The sequence below is a fragment of the Crotalus tigris genome, unplaced genomic scaffold, assembly GCF_016545835.1.
Source record: "Crotalus tigris isolate CLP2741 ecotype Arizona unplaced genomic scaffold, ASM1654583v1 scf7180000018831.1652172, whole genome shotgun sequence".
Taxonomy (NCBI): Eukaryota; Metazoa; Chordata; class Lepidosauria; order Squamata; family Viperidae; genus Crotalus; species Crotalus tigris.
The window spans coordinates 1313953-1332573 of record NW_024097221.1 but is presented as its reverse complement, the minus strand read 5'-3'; the positions used below and the strand labels follow the sequence as shown (position 1 = coordinate 1332573).

At 40.1% G+C, this 18621-nt stretch overlaps 1 protein-coding gene and 1 long non-coding RNA gene across 2 annotated transcripts in view; one reads left to right on the top strand and one right to left on the bottom strand.

Annotated features, from left to right (window-relative positions):
- Positions 1-8539, bottom strand: part of LOC120314106 (catalase-like) — a 32375-nt gene extending 23836 nt beyond the window's left edge. The window contains exon 1 of the mRNA XM_039356850.1: positions 8348-8539. Within this exon, the coding sequence (XP_039212784.1) occupies positions 8348-8413 (66 nt within the window). The 5' untranslated portion in view covers positions 8414-8539. The remainder of the gene's footprint in view (positions 1-8347) is intronic.
- Positions 8540-8725: 186 nt separating this feature from the next.
- Positions 8726-12305, top strand: LOC120314108. Its single transcript, XR_005558342.1, has 3 exons — positions 8726-8811; positions 9288-9342; positions 11684-12305. It is a non-coding gene; the product is annotated as an uncharacterized LOC120314108 (long non-coding RNA).
- Positions 12306-18621: the final 6316 nt, after the last annotated feature.

The window sequence follows — 18621 nt, the reverse complement described above, 5'->3', positions numbered from 1 at the left end:
ATAAGTGTGGGCTGGTTGCCACAGGCCCAAATGATGTAAATGTGCATGCTGGCCAGAACTTTGAGCACATGTCATAAGTACCACTTGTTCAGTGCCATCATATCTTTGAATGGTTGTTAACTAAGAACTATCTGTATAAGTGAAGTCAAACTGGTGACACTGTATCTCATTATCTCCTCTAATAGGTATAGGAGATATCCAGAACATCCAATTCTTATGCATCCTGATTCAGGCAAGTTCCAAGTATGAGTTTGGGACAATAAATATTCAATTGCAACAGTACCCTCCTACTCTAACTACTGTGACCATTTTCCCTGGTATTTCAAAAGTCTCTGTAACAGATTTTCTGATAAGAAACGAGAGATGGAATTAATCCCTTGAAGTTGTCTATCTACCTTTCCCACCATTTATCACAGAATATATATAGATAAGTGGAAACAAGCAGGTCATGAGTGCTAATCATATTAATGCATTTCAGCACAATGTATAATCTTCATAATGAACCCATATTTAGTAAGTTCTATGTGCTGAAGCAATTACTGTGTTTTTACTAGATGAAAGCAACACTTGAAATAAAGTTGAATCTTAATTGAATTTAAAACTTTAATAATACTATATGACTTCCTAGGCGTTATCTAATTATTTTCATCTGATTTAAAAGGATAACTTTGGCGTACTGAACTATCTTCCCAACCTCCACTGTTGCATGTACTCCAGATCTGCTCTGCAGTCACAGGCTAGGAAGGGAGCAAAGGAGAGAACAGCATAGGAAACTTAGACAAACTGAAGATCAATCATGTACTACTTATACACAGACATATTTTGTACAATTTAGCTAGAATTATAAAAACACTAAAAATGTTTAAGCTGAAGAATCACCTACTTGTATCCTGGTAAGGTCTGTTAAATTATATATCAAAATCTTAAACATTGCTTTGAAACAGTGGTTCTCAATCTTCCTAATGCCGCGACCCTTTAATACAGTTCCTCATGTTGTGGTGACCCCCAACCATAAAATTATTTTTGTTGCTACTTCATAACTGTAATTTTGCTACTGTTATGAATCGTAATGTAAATATCTGATACGCAGGGTGTATTTTCATTATTAAGAATTGAACATAATTAAAGCATAGTGATTAATCACAAAAACAATATAACAATGCTCGCTGGAAAAGCTTACTCTTCCTTGCTCAAAAATGTTGGGAGGGAGGGAAGGGGAAGGAAGGAAGATTGAAGGGGAAAGGAAGGAGATGGAGAAGGAAGGAAGGAAGGAAGGAAGGAAGGAAGGAAGGAAGGAAGGAAGGAAGGAAGGAAGGAAGGAAAATTGAAGGGGAAAGGAAGGAGATGGAGAAGGAAGGAGATTGAAAGGGAAAGGAAGGAAGGAAGGAAGGAAGGAAAGAAGGAAGGAAGGAAGGAAGGAAGATTAAAGGGGAAAGAAAGGAGATGGAGAAGGAAGGAGATTGAAGGGGAAGGGGGAGGAAGGAAGGAAGGAAGGAAGGAAGGAAGGAAGGAAGGAAGGAAGGAAGGAAGGAAGGATCTTTGGAGAGTCATGTTTTCCCAGATGGTGATGAACTACAACTCCCAGCATTCCCCAGTCTTCCACAGTGCTTTTTAGGGCTGCTGGGGATGGTAGTCCAGTAAGGTCTGGAGACACACACACATGCCCTAGCAGGGAAAATTGGCTGGGTAATTGCTGCGGCTTTACTTGGAGGCATTATGCAGCTCCTTAAAATCACTTTAACCAATTTTCCCGGGTTCAGCAAAGGCAACAAGTAATAAAACAAGCAACAGGTACCGGTAATAAAATAGCCCAAATTGTCCTTTCCAGCACAGATGAAAAGAACCAAGGAAAGGGAAATCGCATCTGCCTCTTTGACCAATGGGAGGAGAAGCGGTAGAAAAAGCGCAGCGTTTTGGCTTGGGCACACAGCTTTGCCCGCAGGCGCTGCCAAGGACACACAAGCAGCTCCGCACAATTGCCCGGGGAGGAAGGGGAGGCTCTGGTGGAGAGCCTGGTGGAGAGCCAAGCGGCGTCACTTCCGGGGCCTCGGAAGCTGCGCGGAGGATCCATACGCCTTGGAGCTGCCGGCCGCCCTCTTGTGCCCACCTACCTGGAACCCTCCATCCTCATCCCGGCACCTCTTGCCCTCTCCCAGCCACCCCCGGGACCTGTCCACCCCTCCAGTCTCCTAAGCGCCACTGCAGCGGCGGGGTTGCAGGAGTCCCTTTCCATGCCGCGCAGCCCTTACCGCCAAACCCTTCCCCAACTCGTCACACATGAGAGGGGCATGGCTGGACTGCCAGCTCCCACTCGAAAGGCGTCGCTTCTCCCCTCCCAGCCTGGCCGGCTGGGCTCTGATGCACATGTGGGCATCGCCACCGCCTCGCCCTCTTCCCCACCGCCTGGCCGCTTCTGAAGCCTGGAGCCTGGCGAGCCAGGAAGGAGCTGCTCCTGCGCGTCAGCCGGTTGCCAGAGGGCCGAGGCGGCCTCCGACGGTGAGGGAGATGGGCCGGGTGTCACGGGAGAAGCTCCAGAACGTCGTGAAGGGCAGCCGGGAGCAGAGCACAGCCGGACAACCAGGAGGCGTGGGGACCGGCTCGGTGCTGCAGCTCAGCTCAACCAGCAGCGGTGGCAGTGGCAGAACAGCCCAGCGGCAGTGCCAGCAGCAGCCCAGACCCAGCTCAGTTCGGCCCGGCCACCCACGCAGCTGAGCCGGCCTCGGGCGGCATCAGGGGCGCGCACAATGGTGCTGTGGCAGCAGGAGCAGGCGCTGTTGGAGAAGGGCGCCCTGGAGGTGGAGGAGCCGGAGGAAGAGGAGGAGGGCGGCGGCGGCCGGATAGAGGAGTGGTTTCTCGGTTCCAAAGACCATCGGAAATATGTTTTCCGATGATCTTAGGCGACCCCTGTGAAAGCGTCATTCGACTCCCAAAAGGGTCGCGACCCACAGGTTGAGAACCGCTGCTTTAAAAGATGCTGAAGGGAATATAAATGTCAACTTTACTGCATTTTAAACAAATGCATTCAATTGATAAAAAGAGAAATAACTTTAATGCTTTGCATTCTATTTCAGAATCTTCAATAAAAAAATAAGCTTAAAATAATTAATGATCCCATTATTTAATAACTGAGCTTCCTGGTTAATAAAAGGAAAAAGAAAAATAGAACAAAATTGACTATTATCGTGTTGACTTTTCCTTAGGTGTATTTATGTTTGCAGAGTTCTTCCATTCAATCATGTCAGATTTTCAGAGACTGCAGGGACTTCCTGCAGTTTTCTTGGCAATGATTTTTCAGAAGTAGTTTGCCATTTGCCTCCTTCCTAGGACTGAGAGAGCACAATTAGCCCAAGGTAACCCAGTTGGCTCTGTGCCAAGGCCAGACTAGAATTCTCCCATTTCTAGTCTGATGCCTTAACCACTACACCAAACTGGCTCTCTTGCTGTTTATTATGTTGTATTGAAATAATTACCAGTAATGCAGAGACAGAAAACAGACTATTTGCTTCATCTGAATTTGATTCTTAAAAGCATGATGAAAAGCACCATAAGCGGACTGAGACTGCTTTCTTCTATCCCAGCTTCTTCATTTATTCTAATGGCTAAAATTGAAAAATATATTTCAAGTCAGAATAAAGCATATGGATTTGGGCAAATTTCAATTTATACTTGACCACCAGTACCTGTGTTAGATTAAAAGAAATCTTATTGCTCTTGGTATGGATGGATTGTATCAGGATCTTCATCTTCTCCTTGTAATATGGTACCGTAAATATCACATACTGTATTTGACAGAATATGGCAGAAGTTGAGAAAGTATTTTCCTTCCTGATAAAGTTACTAGAAAAAGTGTAGTTACAGGTAAGTACTGTTTGTCCCAAAATACAGTAAACTAGACTAATTTGTAAGAAAAGGAAAATGTGTCGCTTTTTTTCCAGAGGTCCCTCAATAATCCACAACAGTTTGCTCAATTGCAAGGTTCTCCAAGCTTGGCAACTATAAGACTTGTGGACATCAACTTCCAGAATTCCACAGCCAGTTAAGTCAACAAGTCCTAAAGTTGGCAAATTTGGAGACCCCTGGTCTAGTGGCTAAGTTATCATGCTAGAAACCAGAAGACTAAGCAGGACTTCTAATCTCTTCTTAAGCATGAAAAACCAGCCAGATGACTTTTGGTCAATCACGCTCTCTAAATTCATCTCACCTCACAGGATTGTTGTCGGGAAAATAGGAGAAGGAAGTATTATTATTATTATTAATGATTGTTTTTCAATTATTATTATTATTATTATTATTATTATTATTATTATTATTATTATTATTATTATTATTATTATTATTATTATTATAGTCAGCCAGATGTTCAGACTGAATTTGGCATTTTTGTCTACCTATTGAGTCCTTACCAAGGACCTGGGATAGGCAGATGTGGATGTTTGATGTGTTACAGATACCATGGTAGGATGGAAGCTATTTCCAGTGAGGCCGCCTTTTGCAATTGACTGATGGCGAATTGGTCAATGCTGATGGTGTTCAAGTGGTGCTCCAGTTGTTTTGGGATTGCACCCAAGGCGCCTATTACTATTGGTACTACCCTTGCTTGCTTTTGCCAGAGTCATTCTATTTCTATTTGTCGGTCTTTGTAATTTGTTTTCTTCTCCAGTTCTTTCTCTTCTGCTGTCTCCAGGCACTGCCACGTCCACTATCCAGACTTTTTTGTCTTTCTTATCAACAATTGTTAAGTCTGGGATGTTATGTGGCAGATGTCTGCCTGTTTGAATTCTAAAGTCCCAGAAGCAATTTAACTTTTTTATTTTCTACGACTTTCTCTATTTTATGGTCCCACCAGTTCTTGCTTGCAGGCAAATGATATTTCTTGCAGATCTTCCAATGCACCATTATTGCTACTTTGTCATGCCACAGCTTGTAGTCAGTCTGTGTGATCTTCTTGCTACAGCTTATCAGGAGGTCCACTGTTTCTTCAGCTTCTTTGCATAGGCGGCACTTACTGTCTGATGCTGTCTTCTCAATTCTGGCTTTGTATCCATTTGTCCTTAAGGCTTGGTCATGTGCACCACAATTAGTCCCTCAGTCTCTTTCTTCAACTTTTTTGCTCTTAGCCTTCACCAGGTCTTGTTATAACCTGCTTTCCCAGCTATTTTTTTAATGTATTGGCCATGTAGTGCTTTGTCTTCCCATGCCTCCATTTTGTTCATTTGGTCTTTCTTATAGGCCAGTTTGGTCTCTCCAGTAGTCAGTAAGCCTTCCTGATATACTAACTTCGGTGCATGTTCATCATTGTTCTTCAGATATTTTTCCAAAGCCATTTTTTCTTTTTCAACCATTTGATGTACTTACAACATTCCACACCCATCTATTTGCCTTGGTAGGTAGAATCTGTTAATGTCACTGCGTGGATGAAGGGCATGAGTCATTGTCATTATTTTTCTGGTCTTCCTATCCATTGCTTTTAGTTCTGCTTGAGTCCAGTTCACTGTTCCAGCTACGTATCTAATGACTGGAATCGCCCAGGTGTTGATTGCCTTGATGATATTTCCTCCATTGAGTTTGGACTATAAGACCTTTTTCACTCTCTTCGTGTATTCACCTCTAATATTTTTCTTGATTTTAGTGTGCTTGATGTTGTCAGCTTCTAGGTATTTGATTATCCAGTCATGTGGCAAAGAGTCAAATGCCTTTTTGTAGTCAATCCATGTTACCGGTACATTCAGGTTGGTCTTCCTTCTCTTGCAGTTTTCCAAGATCATTTTGTCAATTAGGAGTTGATCTTTTATTCCTTTGCTATTGAAGCAGTTTCTTTTCTGCTCAGGTGGAAAGAGATTGATTTCAACTAGATGCTGTTGGACTGTATCAGCTACCATACCAGTTAGCAATTTGAAAGTTGTTGGTAAACAGATAATTGGCCAATAGTTGCCTGGTGCTGCCCCTTTTGCCTGCTCTTTCATTATCAGGTAGGTTTTCCCAGTTGTTAGCCACTCTTTAATTTCACTTCCTTGTACTATGTTGTTGAGCTGCTTGGCAACGAGTGGGCATAGACCAGAGATGTTTCAACCAAAAACCATGCAATTCATCTTCACCTGGTACTGACCAATTCTTCCTTGCTCTTTTCTCTACCATTTCTGCTGTTATTACTAGTTCTTTCATTTCAACTTTTTTATTCTTGTCCACCTCTTTTAACCAAGCTGCGTCCTTGTTGTATTTCTTTGGGTTATCCCATATCTGTGCCAGAACTGCACTGTTTCTCCCTCATCAGGTACTGACTGATTGACTGCAGTTTCTCTATTGATGGATTGTTAGAAACGTTTTTGATTGGATTGAAATTGGAGATTCTGCCTATAATTTCCAATTTGAGGTTTGTATCTGCTGATCTTCTTGGCTATAGCTGTTATTTGCTACTTTATTATTTCCAGTGCTTCCTTGATTTTCCTTGTTTCTAAGTGGTATTTCTTGATTAGGTATTCTTTGGTCTTCTTGTTCTTCAGCTTCTTTTCTTTCAACTATTCTAGCTTGTTTGCATCTGATCTCAACTTGATCTTATTTTCCAGTCTAATCTTCCATTTTTATGGTGACTGGCTTTTTTTCTTCTTTGTTGATTTTGCATCTCAGGTATTCAGCTATAACTGCAGCTGTGCTGTACATTAGTTGGTTTGTTTCTTGCAGTGAGTTGGTGCTTATACAGTTGTAGTATTTGCATCTTTAAACGCTTGTGCTAGCTGTTTCTCTGGAACAAGCTTCAATGCAGGCAGCCTTATTCTGATGTTTTTGTGCTATTCTAGATGCTCAGTTATTCTTTGTTACAATTCTTTTATTTCTTTAGTTAGAAAGATTTGTTTTTCCTGAGGCAGAGGAAAGGGGGCCTGGTTTCCAAATGAAAACAGGTGTGTATCTCTGCTGGATTCCTTTACTACTAACTCCCCCTGGTTTGCCTCTACATTCTGAGTTACTTCTGGCAAGGCTTTGATTTCTTTGCCCTAGGTGAACCTTTGCAGTTCTTCCAATTCTGCTTTTGTGAATACTTTATTTCGTATTATAAATCGACCTTGATCTGTTAGCCTGTCTTCTGTTATTTCTGATTCTGGATGTTGTTCTTTCCAGAACTGGTGCATTTGTTTCAAATATCCTCTTCTTGTTGGACTTGATCTGTAATAACAGATCATTATTTCTTTGCTTTCAATCACTGTGTATTTGCGACTGGTAAACACCTTTTCTTCCAGTTGTTCTGCAGCTGCTGGCCCTGGTTGCTCAGCCAACAGTCCTGAGTCCCGTAGCCCATTTTTCACCAGATATCCAGGAACTCCAACATCTATAGACCTTGTTAACCCGGGCAACATCCGAGCTTGTATCTTCCTCAGAGTACACAAGACCCACAAGATAGTGCCTCACTGGGGGATTATTATTATTATTAATAATTTAAATTTGCCACCTATCTCACTGTGGGGCTACTCTAGGAGGCTTACAATAATAAAAAGGAAGAAAACGAAAGGTTTCCAAAAAGAAGAAAAATAGAACAATAAAAAAACAATTAAAAAACACACTAAGGAGAATACATTAATATGATAACCAAAAAGCTGTCATGAATCCAGCAGCCATCTCCACAGTGTAACTCTCCCATTTGGTCTATGGAGATTCTCAGGCATACAGGTCATAGTTATCCCAAAAGTGCTTTTTCATGAGGCAACTGATGTTTCAACAGTCAGAGCTGAAGAAGCTTCTTGGATGAGAAGCAAAACATCTTCAAAGAAAAACAAGAAAGCCCAGTTGCCTTGTGAAAAAGCACCTTTGGAATATCCCATTTGGTCCTTGGGCCAACTGGCAGAGCCAGGTTGTATGCTTGTCCCCTTGAATTCTTTATAAAACAAAGGCAGGATTAAAACGAGGGGGGGAGAAATTACTCTTTAGTCAGTCTTTATCTACTTGATATTTTTAGTGATACAAGCAAGGAACACACACTGCTTAGCTATTGCCAAAAAAAGGAAACATGAATATCCAAACCAGATCAAATCTTGAACAGACCCTGCATTACACCTAGGAGAAATTATTTCTGAAACTATTCCTTAGCCAGTCTCTCTTCCCCGAGACTGAACCTATTGCAGTTCCCTGTTCCCAGTTATTAAGCCCACATCTCCACTTCGTTTTTTCTGCTATCTGTTCTCCCATCATAAAACACAAAATACGCTTCTCTAGTCCAGTAGCAATATACTATACTACATCACGCTATTCCAGCTTGATGTCCTCCGGGGCCCCCAGATGCGCTGCCCGAGAGACTTTCCCGGGGACGTTCCAGAAGCACAGGCTCTGCCGGGACTGGGGAGGGGGGGGGCGTCGGTACCTGGGAGTCCCGCTGCTCTTGCCAGCGCTTCAGCTGCTCCTTAGCGCAATCTCGATTGCCGGCCATTTTGGGAGACTCGGAGACCCCGACCCTAAGAGAGATGGGACGCTTTCGGCTGCGGAGCCCGTAAGTTCAAGATACTTATTGCGAAAAGGGGAGCCAGTCCCAAAAGCTGCAATGTCCCAACTACCACGATCGCCGCCCAGCTGCAGCTGTCTAATAAAGCCAGCTGATAAAAGCTCAACGCCCCCGCGGCCCCGCCCCTTCTTTTCCTCATTGGTTTGGGGCTCTGTCACAAATCTCCTTCTTTGATGCTTATTAGGTGAAGAATCGAATAACTGATATTTTGGTTCCTTCGAAGGAACAGGGCTCGCGGACCGGGAGGAAAAATAGTTGGAGGGGACGGCGAAGGGGCTGTAAAGCGACCGGTCTGGTGGAGCCATCTTATTATTCACATTTGGAAGGTAAATATGCACAGCAGCGTTCCTGAACTTGATGCTTGTCTGTTGTCTGAAGCTAAAGCTCCCAATATTCCCAACCAACTTAAATTAATTAAAATTAAATTAAATTAAATTAAAATGCTTTATTGTCAAAGTACATGTACAAAGTACAATCTCAAAGTACAATGACATTGGCTGAGCCTCCCTTCGTGCACTCCCCATCACAATTCACAATGACAACAAACACACAGTCTTATTGCACCATGTGAACTATTGCACAACGTGCAATATAGTATTTCCCACCTTAGCAGAATTCAATCTTCACTGCCCAGAGATTAGCCATGACCTAGCTACTTTCCTTCCTCCTTCCCTTCTGAGCCTGAACCCCACTGAGAAGAACATTAAATTATGATTTTTTGATCCAAATATTCTTGCAAAGGAGAAGATTCTGTCCCTCATTCCGCTTCTGAGGTACTATGTTCACTGTTGCTCTTTTTCAGCAATGTAGAGATGTCCTTGTCCTTGCTCTGCTGTCCACAGAAGGTAAGGAAACAGGTAAGGAGTGGGCATGACATACAAGTTGTCCTCAACTTACAACAATTTGTTTAGTGACCGTTTGAAATTACACCACCACTGAACAAAATGACTTATGACCATTTTTCACTCTTATGACCATTGCAGCATTCTTATGGTCACATGATCAAAATTCAGATGCTTGGCAACTGACTCGTGTTTATTATGGTTACAATGTCATGATGGGGGTTCATTTTGCAATCTTCTGACAAGCAAAGTTAATTGGAGAAGCCAGATCCATTTAACAACCTTGTTAACAAACAACTGCAATGATTCATTTAACAATTATGGCAAGAAAGGTTGTAAAATGAGGTAAAACTCACTTAACCACTGTCTCACTTAGCAGCAGAAATATTAGGCTCAATTGTAGTCATACGTCAAGGACTACCTGTGCAGCACTATTGTGAAACAAAACAAAGATTTCTATTCCTGCTCCCTACAGCACAAAAATTCTATTACCAAGAGAAGGAAGTTGTGCTTCAGATTTCAGTGGTTCCTAAGTCATCCTTAGGAGACACAAGGCCCTAGAAAGCCATATTCCTGACTTTAGGGAACACTATCAGGCAAATGTAAGCCTGACTACTATCGAAGGGTCAGTACTGACAGAAGCCTTGAATGCATGTCCCTCCAGTGATTGTATGCAGCCAGTTCCTCTGGAGGAGACAGCTGAAAGTGGATAACTGATACTGATCTCATCCAGGTGTTACAGATCTTCCCTTAGACCATGCTGGCTCAGGAATTCTGGGAGTTGAAGTCCACAAGTCGTAAAAGAGCCAAGTCCACAAGTCATAAAAGAGCCTCTGCCTTAGACTAAATGGAGAGCATGGCTCCGTACCCAGATAAGGAAAGCTGAGAGTGGTTATACTCTTGCTTTTACAATGCAGTGCCATCACAGCACAGGCCAAAGCTTGATAATTCATTATTGATAGAACTAGTAGCACTGTGTTAGGACATTGACTTACCTGCCTAGGCAAAGAATCATTTCTTTACATCACAAAATCCGTTATACCTATGAGATATGCCAACTAACCGTTTGCACTGTAAGTGACTGTTGCTAGGTGGGGAGGGAGCAAGCGATTATGAAATTGGCTGGGAAATTGTCACAGAACATTGAAAATGAAGATCACATGACCACAGCTGCAGCCTAACAGCAATCACAACTTCCCCAAATTTAATTCCCTCAGGAGTTATGGGTCCCAGATTAGGGTATATTCTGTAAATTAGTCCATTTGAGGCACCTCAGTTCAAAAATTGTTGCCCTATGATGCACCGTTTCACTCAGTTAAAGATCATGATAGAAGATTTAGTATATAAATAGGAATCTTCCTTTCACATATTATAGGTCCTATTATTACAATCAAATGATTGCATCTTACTCTTAATTATAGGCACCATTCATTGATTTATATAACACACACACACACACACACACACACATACACATACATATATACACATACACACACACACACACACACACACACAATTTTCTATCTAATATATAAACTATGGAGATTCTCAATCATCCAGGTCATAGTTGGCCCAAATGGCTACCAAATAAAACAGTATACAGCTAGTCTTTACTTATTGACCATTCCTTGTGCTGAACAAGTGGTACATATGATCAAGAAATTCCAGCCATTACAGCACCCTTGCAGTCACATGAGCACCATTTTGTGACCTTTCCTGCTGGCTTCACACAAGCAGTCAACAGGGAAGGTTGCAAAGTATTGTGATATGTCTTCCCCTTTCTTGCATGCAGGCACCATATCTTCTTGGGCCTTCCCGTACTCGCATAGACCTCACACCTGCACCCTGTGCCCTCCTTCCTAGGCCTCTCTTGCTCATACACTCCCCCCCTTCCTTCCTTGGCCTCCCTGTGATCATGCCACACTGCAGCATCCCTCTCCCAACTCATGTACTGTGGGGAAAAATGCACGCGCAGCAAACTGCCATGCTTTCCCCCCCACAAACCTCATAACCTTTTGATACCCTTTGTCCTAATAAAGCAGACAGAAGGTCATCCACTTTTGACTTAATGCCTCACCTACCTAAATATGATTAAGTTACTTCCTATCTCTTCCTGTAGATAATATGCTTAAGTTCCTTTCTATCTCTTCCTACTTTTGTTAGTTCCTTCTCCTGTTTGCTCTTTATTTGGTTTTTGATCAGGTAATGTGTTACTAGAAAACTTTATGTCAGCATCTAATGGAAAAGCTTATGTATGTAACAAGTATATAAAAAGTAATAAACTCAGAGTTTGTCAAGCTGTGTCCTGCAGCTTCAAACCTCTGCTTAAGACATGCCTTTGTCTTTTTCTTAGCATCTTACATTTGGCCCCTGAACAGGGACAGCCCCCCATGGAGCAACTGGGACAGCCCCTCCTTCCGAGGAAGCAACAGCCAACTTACTTACCAGCATCTGGAATAGACCCCTAAGTGCACTTTTGTCCTATGGGATCCCTCAATGGTAAGTAAGGGTTGCAACTATCTCAGCACCAGCAGAAACATGTACAGGAACTCAGATTCCTGTTACACAAATCAGGTGGGAAAGCGCCTGAGGCAGACATAAGGAAGCTGGTGGATGAAGTAGGGAAACATTCCCCTTGATATCCTAAGCGCTGGATGCTTAGATTACGAGATAGGACATACTTTACATCTTGAATCTCGGGCTCCAATACAGGTATTACATCAATGGCATCAGTGCCATCAAGCAGTGGAAAAATTTGGATCAGATGCTTCAGCAGGGCAACAATTAACTACAAGCCCCACAGCTGATTAGGATCAAGTAAAAACTGCCTCTGAAAGCATCTTTAATTGGATTTTCAGCTCCTTCTGAAGAGGCTAATTCTTTTGCCTTCTTACGGCCACCATACACCCCCGTAAGGAAAATATTAGAGGAACAATCTTGAAGTAGAATATATATGGGGAATCGTCAGAGGAATTTAAAGAAACAAATTAAATCAAAATGTACTCCTCTGCAATGTGTTTTGAACAATTGGGATGTTTTTAAACTTCAAGTAGCTGTTAAGTTTAACCCTGTCAGACAATGTCTGGTGGTGCTTTGTGTTGATGAGTAGAAGTATAAATAATCTTTAACAAGACAACATTGAAAAACTTTGTAAACCTCCGGTTGGCTAGTTTATCTGATAACAACTAAAGCCATGGAAGAAAAAGAAAAGAAAATTCAAAGAACTGAAAGTAAGTTTTTTTTTCCTTTTTTCCCCTTTTAATCTGGCTCTATTCAATTCCCCTTTGTCAAAGGTGAAGAGAGGAGGCTGCTACTTTTCCTTCACCCTTCACACCTTCAATTTTCCTTTTAGTCTTTCCCCAATGTCTTTTGAAGTTGCTGGGATAAATTGGAAGTAACCATAAATGTCCCCCTCCTTTTTAATTAAAAGGGGAGGCCTGTTTTAGCCTCAAACCCCAAATTGATGTGTGTGTATTTTGTTTATGTATATGTGTGGCCACCCAGAACATTACGCTTGGGCTTGGAATGGTGAGAAAAATAGGAGATGGTTAAAAACCACATGTTTGGTTGGAATCATCTCATGATTTTTCTCGCTTCTTGCAGGACAAGCCATATGTCTAAATAAATGTTGTTTTAATAGTATTTGTGTATATATGTTTGTCTGTGTTGTTCTGTGTTATTTCCAAGACTTGGAAGAGGGTCAAAACCCTCTTTGATAACATCACACAAAAAGGCCTTATTTAAAAATAAATGGTTTGCCTGGAGAAAGTATGAAATGAAATATTTGTATCCATGGAGAATGTGTGAGAGAATTTGTGGAAAATGCATGTGAAGGAGAGAAAACTATTTTTTAGTGGTGAAAAGTTTGTAACAAAATTTTTTCCTGTCTCTTTTGTTTTTCAACTGGCTGTGTTGCTTTAAGAGCAAGAGAGACCGAAAGAAAGAAGGGGGGGGGGCTGTTCATTTTAAACTTTTTTTCCTCTCTGCTTAAAATTCTGGTTTGCGAATGAAGATGAAATTTAATGCCCACTCTTTCAGTTTCAGATTACAAAATTTTTACTTGAAAGAAGAGACAGTAATTGTTGGACAATTTTTTGGGGGGAAAGTGTTGAGTTTAAATTGTTTAGTTAGACCTATATATACATCAACCAAAAGAAATGACTCTGAATTGTTTTGCTTAAGATTTGTAAATGTTTAACCTACTTAATGGAAATTTGTTTCCATCTTAATGGTATTTGATTAACTTGGAATTTGACTTATTGACCAAAGGAAAACAACCTGGAGATCTCATTGTAGTTCCACTTGCAGCATTTACCACAGTTGAGCAAATTAAGTACTTGAGTACTCAATTTGTGGACAGAATTCCACATAAAAATTGTCACTTAACACTTTTGATATTTCTTACTAGTAAGCTACTTACAGGAGTATTAGCTGTGTTAGAAGTGCAAAAAGTATATTGTATTGAATGGCTTTACTTATCCCATCCCAAAATGTTTTATCTTTTATCCAGGCTGTTGCCGAAATAATAACCTTAGGACACAATTGAGCTTGTCGTCGAATTGGGATTGATTTAATTAATATTGTTCTTCCTATCCCAAAATTTGATTTTCAATTTTATTTTCAGAATAACTTATCTCTTCAGTGCTGACTATATAGGCTGTATTTCATATCATCTGCCTACACTGCAGTGCAATCCTCACCACAACACTCAGAATTATCTGCTGCTATTTTAGCTTTCCACACCTTTTTTCAACAGACTTTTAACTTAATCTCTGACTCTCATTATGTGTGCCAACTTATTTTTAATTTTCCAGGTGCTTACTTCACGCCCAGGATCGACCCCAATCTTATGGCTTTGTTTTTAACTTTACAGTAGCTATCCTTTGTTTCTCACATATGCATCGGTCCTTTAAGGACTGCCTTCACAAACAAATAAAAAAGGAGGGATCAAGAGTACCTAATTTGGCATGGATAACTCATCAAGTTAATAAAGCCCTAATAACTTTAAATCAGCTGAATATTTCTTTTCAAAAAACTACTGCCTACCAGCATCACTTTCAGCAGAAAGCTGTGCTCCCTAATCCATTGGTATATTATCAGCAATTGTCTGATAAAACCTGGTTAGGTCCAATTCCCTTACTAACTTGGGGGCAAGGCTATGCTGCTATGCTTGCTCCTACATGCCCTCTCTGGATTCTAGCCCAGTGTGTGCGACCAGCCAAAGATGTCATGGCATCAAGTCCAGAACCCAATACTGGAAATGAAACAGGTGACTCTTCAGATAGCACAACGTCCCTTTTGCTCTCGCCATCGCAGTTGACTAACAACCTGGGGCAATATGAAAAACCTAACATCCAAAGCACAGATGGTTCTGCGGCAACAGGGAAAAGAACTTACACCAGAGAATTTATGCGCTGCCATATTTGTGGTTTTGACTGCAAATTCCTTAGTCATTCTTTGCCTCTCTTTCCTTCTTAATTGTTGTGTGGGGGCTCAAGCTCTCCCACCTCATCCTTTAGAATCACGGATGAAATATAATATTTGGGTGCAATTGGCTAATGTAACACAAGTGACAGACTTTTGTATTTCTGAATCATATGATGTGGAAAATCTACTCTCTACCTGTCTTATACCTTTATGTGTTCCAGCTTCAGTTTAAAAAAAATTAAAGGTTTTAAGCAATTTTCTATCAGACAATGAATTTCATTATGCAACTATGTCAAGCTGGGGTCATGCCTCTTATATGTTACCCCTTGGTGCTATTGTTTTGTATACACCAATTGTAGCTGTGCCTACAAATCTTACTTGTGCAAAAATTGTCAATTGTACTACTTCACCTAAAAAACCTCACTGTATACATGTCAGTCAAAGAATTTTAAATTTTACCTCCTTTCAAGAGGTATCCTTTAATTATGCACATATATGGTTATTCAATGTCTTTTTTTTCTCTACTTTCAATTTTCCATACTAAACTACCATTAACTTACCCCAGGAACAAGTTATGTTTTGTATAAACAAATGTAAAGTTATATGTCCCCTGACTAAGACCCACTAACTACTCCAGCTTAGGATAACGTCCTCACTAATAAAATAGAGAAGAGTGAGATGTGGGGGAAAATGCACGCGCAGCAAACTGCCATGCTTTCCCCCCCACACACACAAACCTCATAACCTTTTGATACCCTTTGTCCTAATGAAGCAGACAGAAGGTCATCCACTTTTGACTTAATGCCTCACCTACCTAAATATGATTAAGTTACTTCCTATCTCTTCCTGTAGATAATATGCTTAAGTTCCTTCCTATCTCTTCCTGCCTTTGTTAGTTCCTTCTCCTGTTTGCTCTTTACTTGGTCTTTGATCAGGTAATGTGTTACTAGAAAACTTTATGTCAGCATCTAATGGAAAAGCCTATGTATGTAACAAGTATATAAGAAGCAATAAACTCAGAGTTTGTCAAGCTGTGTCCTGCAGCTTCAAAGCTGTGTCCTGAAGCTTCAAAGCTATGTCCTGCAGCTTCAAACCTCTGCTCAAGACATGCCTGTGTCTTTTTCTTAGCGTCTTACAATGTACAACCAGAGATGGGCCTCCCTCACCTCTGTGGCACCCTGGCACTCCTTAGCTAGGACTCCTGTTGCTTCCTGCTTAACAACTCACACATCTTGAGTTATCATGATAACCAGTATTACCTGGATCACCTTAGCTAAGCAATATGATCACATTTTAGGACTACATCACTCAGCAATGGCAATCCTGATCCCCATTCAAGGAATACCTTGTAATGTAATAAAATCTCTGCAATTCAAAATGGAAACAAAATTAAAATAATCATATTATCCCGGGAAGCATTAATTAGCTTGCGTGTAGTTTGGAGTTAGCTTATCATCATAACTCAAACACTACCTATAATAAAACTTTTATAAATCAAAGCCAAAACAAAATTAAAATAATCATGTTTTTCTGACAAGTGTTACATAGCTTATATATAGCTTTGGGTTAGGTTATATATTAACATCAGTATTATGAGGAAGTTAAAGGGCATTTGTAACTCATATGACAGAATTCTTATGTATAGAATTCTATTATATTGGTGGAATGGCATTCTAATACTTCAAGCATACAGTTCTTTCTCATATTTCCACCTAATTTTCATGTATTGTTCTATTTTTCATGTATAACTACTTCCAATTTCATGCTGTAGATTTAATGTAGACAGTTTTATTTAACTTATATACAAATAGGGAATGTAATCAAGTGACACTAGGAAGAAAGTTCTTTCTGCCATAGCCCCTGCCCTGTGGAACATTACTCCCCACAAGGTGAAGTTGACCCCAACTTCCAGAAAGCCCTTAAAACATGGCTTGTCAGCTAGCTTGGGAAAGCCCATTGTAGAGTGGAACCTGTTGGGTGGCTGTACATGTACAACTTTCAACCATAATTGAGCCCAGAATTACAGTGATAAGTCATTACAGTAATTAAGCGGGTCACCATGTGACTGCGCCCAAATTTTATTACTTTTTTGAGGCGGTTGTTAAGCAAAAACAGTGATCATTAAGCTGTTTTACCTAATGGGCTTTTTTGTTGTTGTTGCAGACCAGGAAAAAACATCAAAAATCATAGTCATATGACTATGGGATGCTGTAAATTGCCATAAAGGTTTGCTGTTTGCCAAGCACCCGAAATGTAATAATGTGACTGCAGTATATAATAATAATAATAATAATAATAATAATAATAATAATAATAATAATAATAGTAATAATACAGCCTTTGGAACTTTAAAATCAACTCATAAATACCTTTGTGGGAGATCCATTTTATCTTCAAACAGTTGCTAAGTGAGAACTACCTGTATGACATTAACAGAATGCAGTCTCTGCATGTTTCACTGCCATTATGTTTTTCATTTGTTTTCATTTTAATTTAAATTGATTGTTGTAACGATTTTTATATAGTCTTCATTATTGCTATGTACACCACCCAGAGTCACTATATGAGATGGATGGGTGTAGAAATATAAATAAAATAAATAGATACACCCTCAGTTCATCAAACCTCAGTTTAGCAGATTTCAGGTGCAACAAACAAAACCTGTTTGCTATTTCTCAATATATAATCCTATATATTGCAATAAAAAACATGTGACTTAAAAGCAAGATAATGTGATTGTGTGATTACAATGTGAAGAACTGAAATAACTCAACGTGAATGAACTATGTGAGCCAATAACCAAATCGTGTTTGCATATTGTAACATGGTATAATATAGGATTATAATATAAAATTCTCTCGTATTCCTCATATAAGAATCTTTAAATATTGGATTTGCATTACTGTGTCAATCTGTGCTTGTAAGTGACTAATTTGTTATCAAGTTCATACCTTTAAGCAAAGAGAAAAATTCAAGGTAATTTCCAGCTGTATTTCCATATTTCTCTGTTCCTACAATCAAATACTGTACATGGTCTTATTAAAATAACTAGTATAGCAGAAGCCAAAATCATTTATCAAAACTACGAGGTTGCTTTTTGGACAGTATAGCTACAATGTTCTCACATATCCCTTTTTCTTGTTGCCCTGAATTCTTACCAGTTGTAATTATTTCCCAACCCAGATCTTTTACTAAATGCATATGAATACAGTATATGCATTGCCTTTGATCAATATTTTACATAAGTTTGATGTTATTTATTTATTTATTTAATCATATTTATAGGCCATCCATCTTCCTATCCTGAGTGATTCTAGAAGGCTTACAATTTGAAAGCATATATTTCAAAACATCAGAAAAATTTAAGATTAACAATAGTTAAAAATTAAACCAAGACCACAGAGAGCATGGAGGTGGACTTTTGTCTATCACTCAATCAACCACCTTCAGCATAGCACATTCTATCAGAGCTCCAAGCCAACAGGCAGAGCCAGGTTTTAATACTCCTCTGGTAGACCAGAAGGGTGGAAGCAGGTTTCACCTCCGAAAACTAAACCAGGGACCTTTCTATACAAAACATGTGCCCTATTGAGCTATCATTCTTCCATCTAGATATATAATTATCTCTTTCATGGGATTATAATTAATAACAGATACTTTGTTACATGCTACGTCCACAATATGGTACGATAACATAAGAATGCTATTTGCTGGGGTTGCCAATTCATAATCTGAAAACAAACTGGCAACTAGACCTCATTCCTGTCTTCTCAAACTGCCTGTAGCCAGGGTGAAGTAACCAAGTTTACTGCCAGTCATTCTAGGTGACTCCTTGTAAACTGTCTTGCTATCTATCTCAAATAT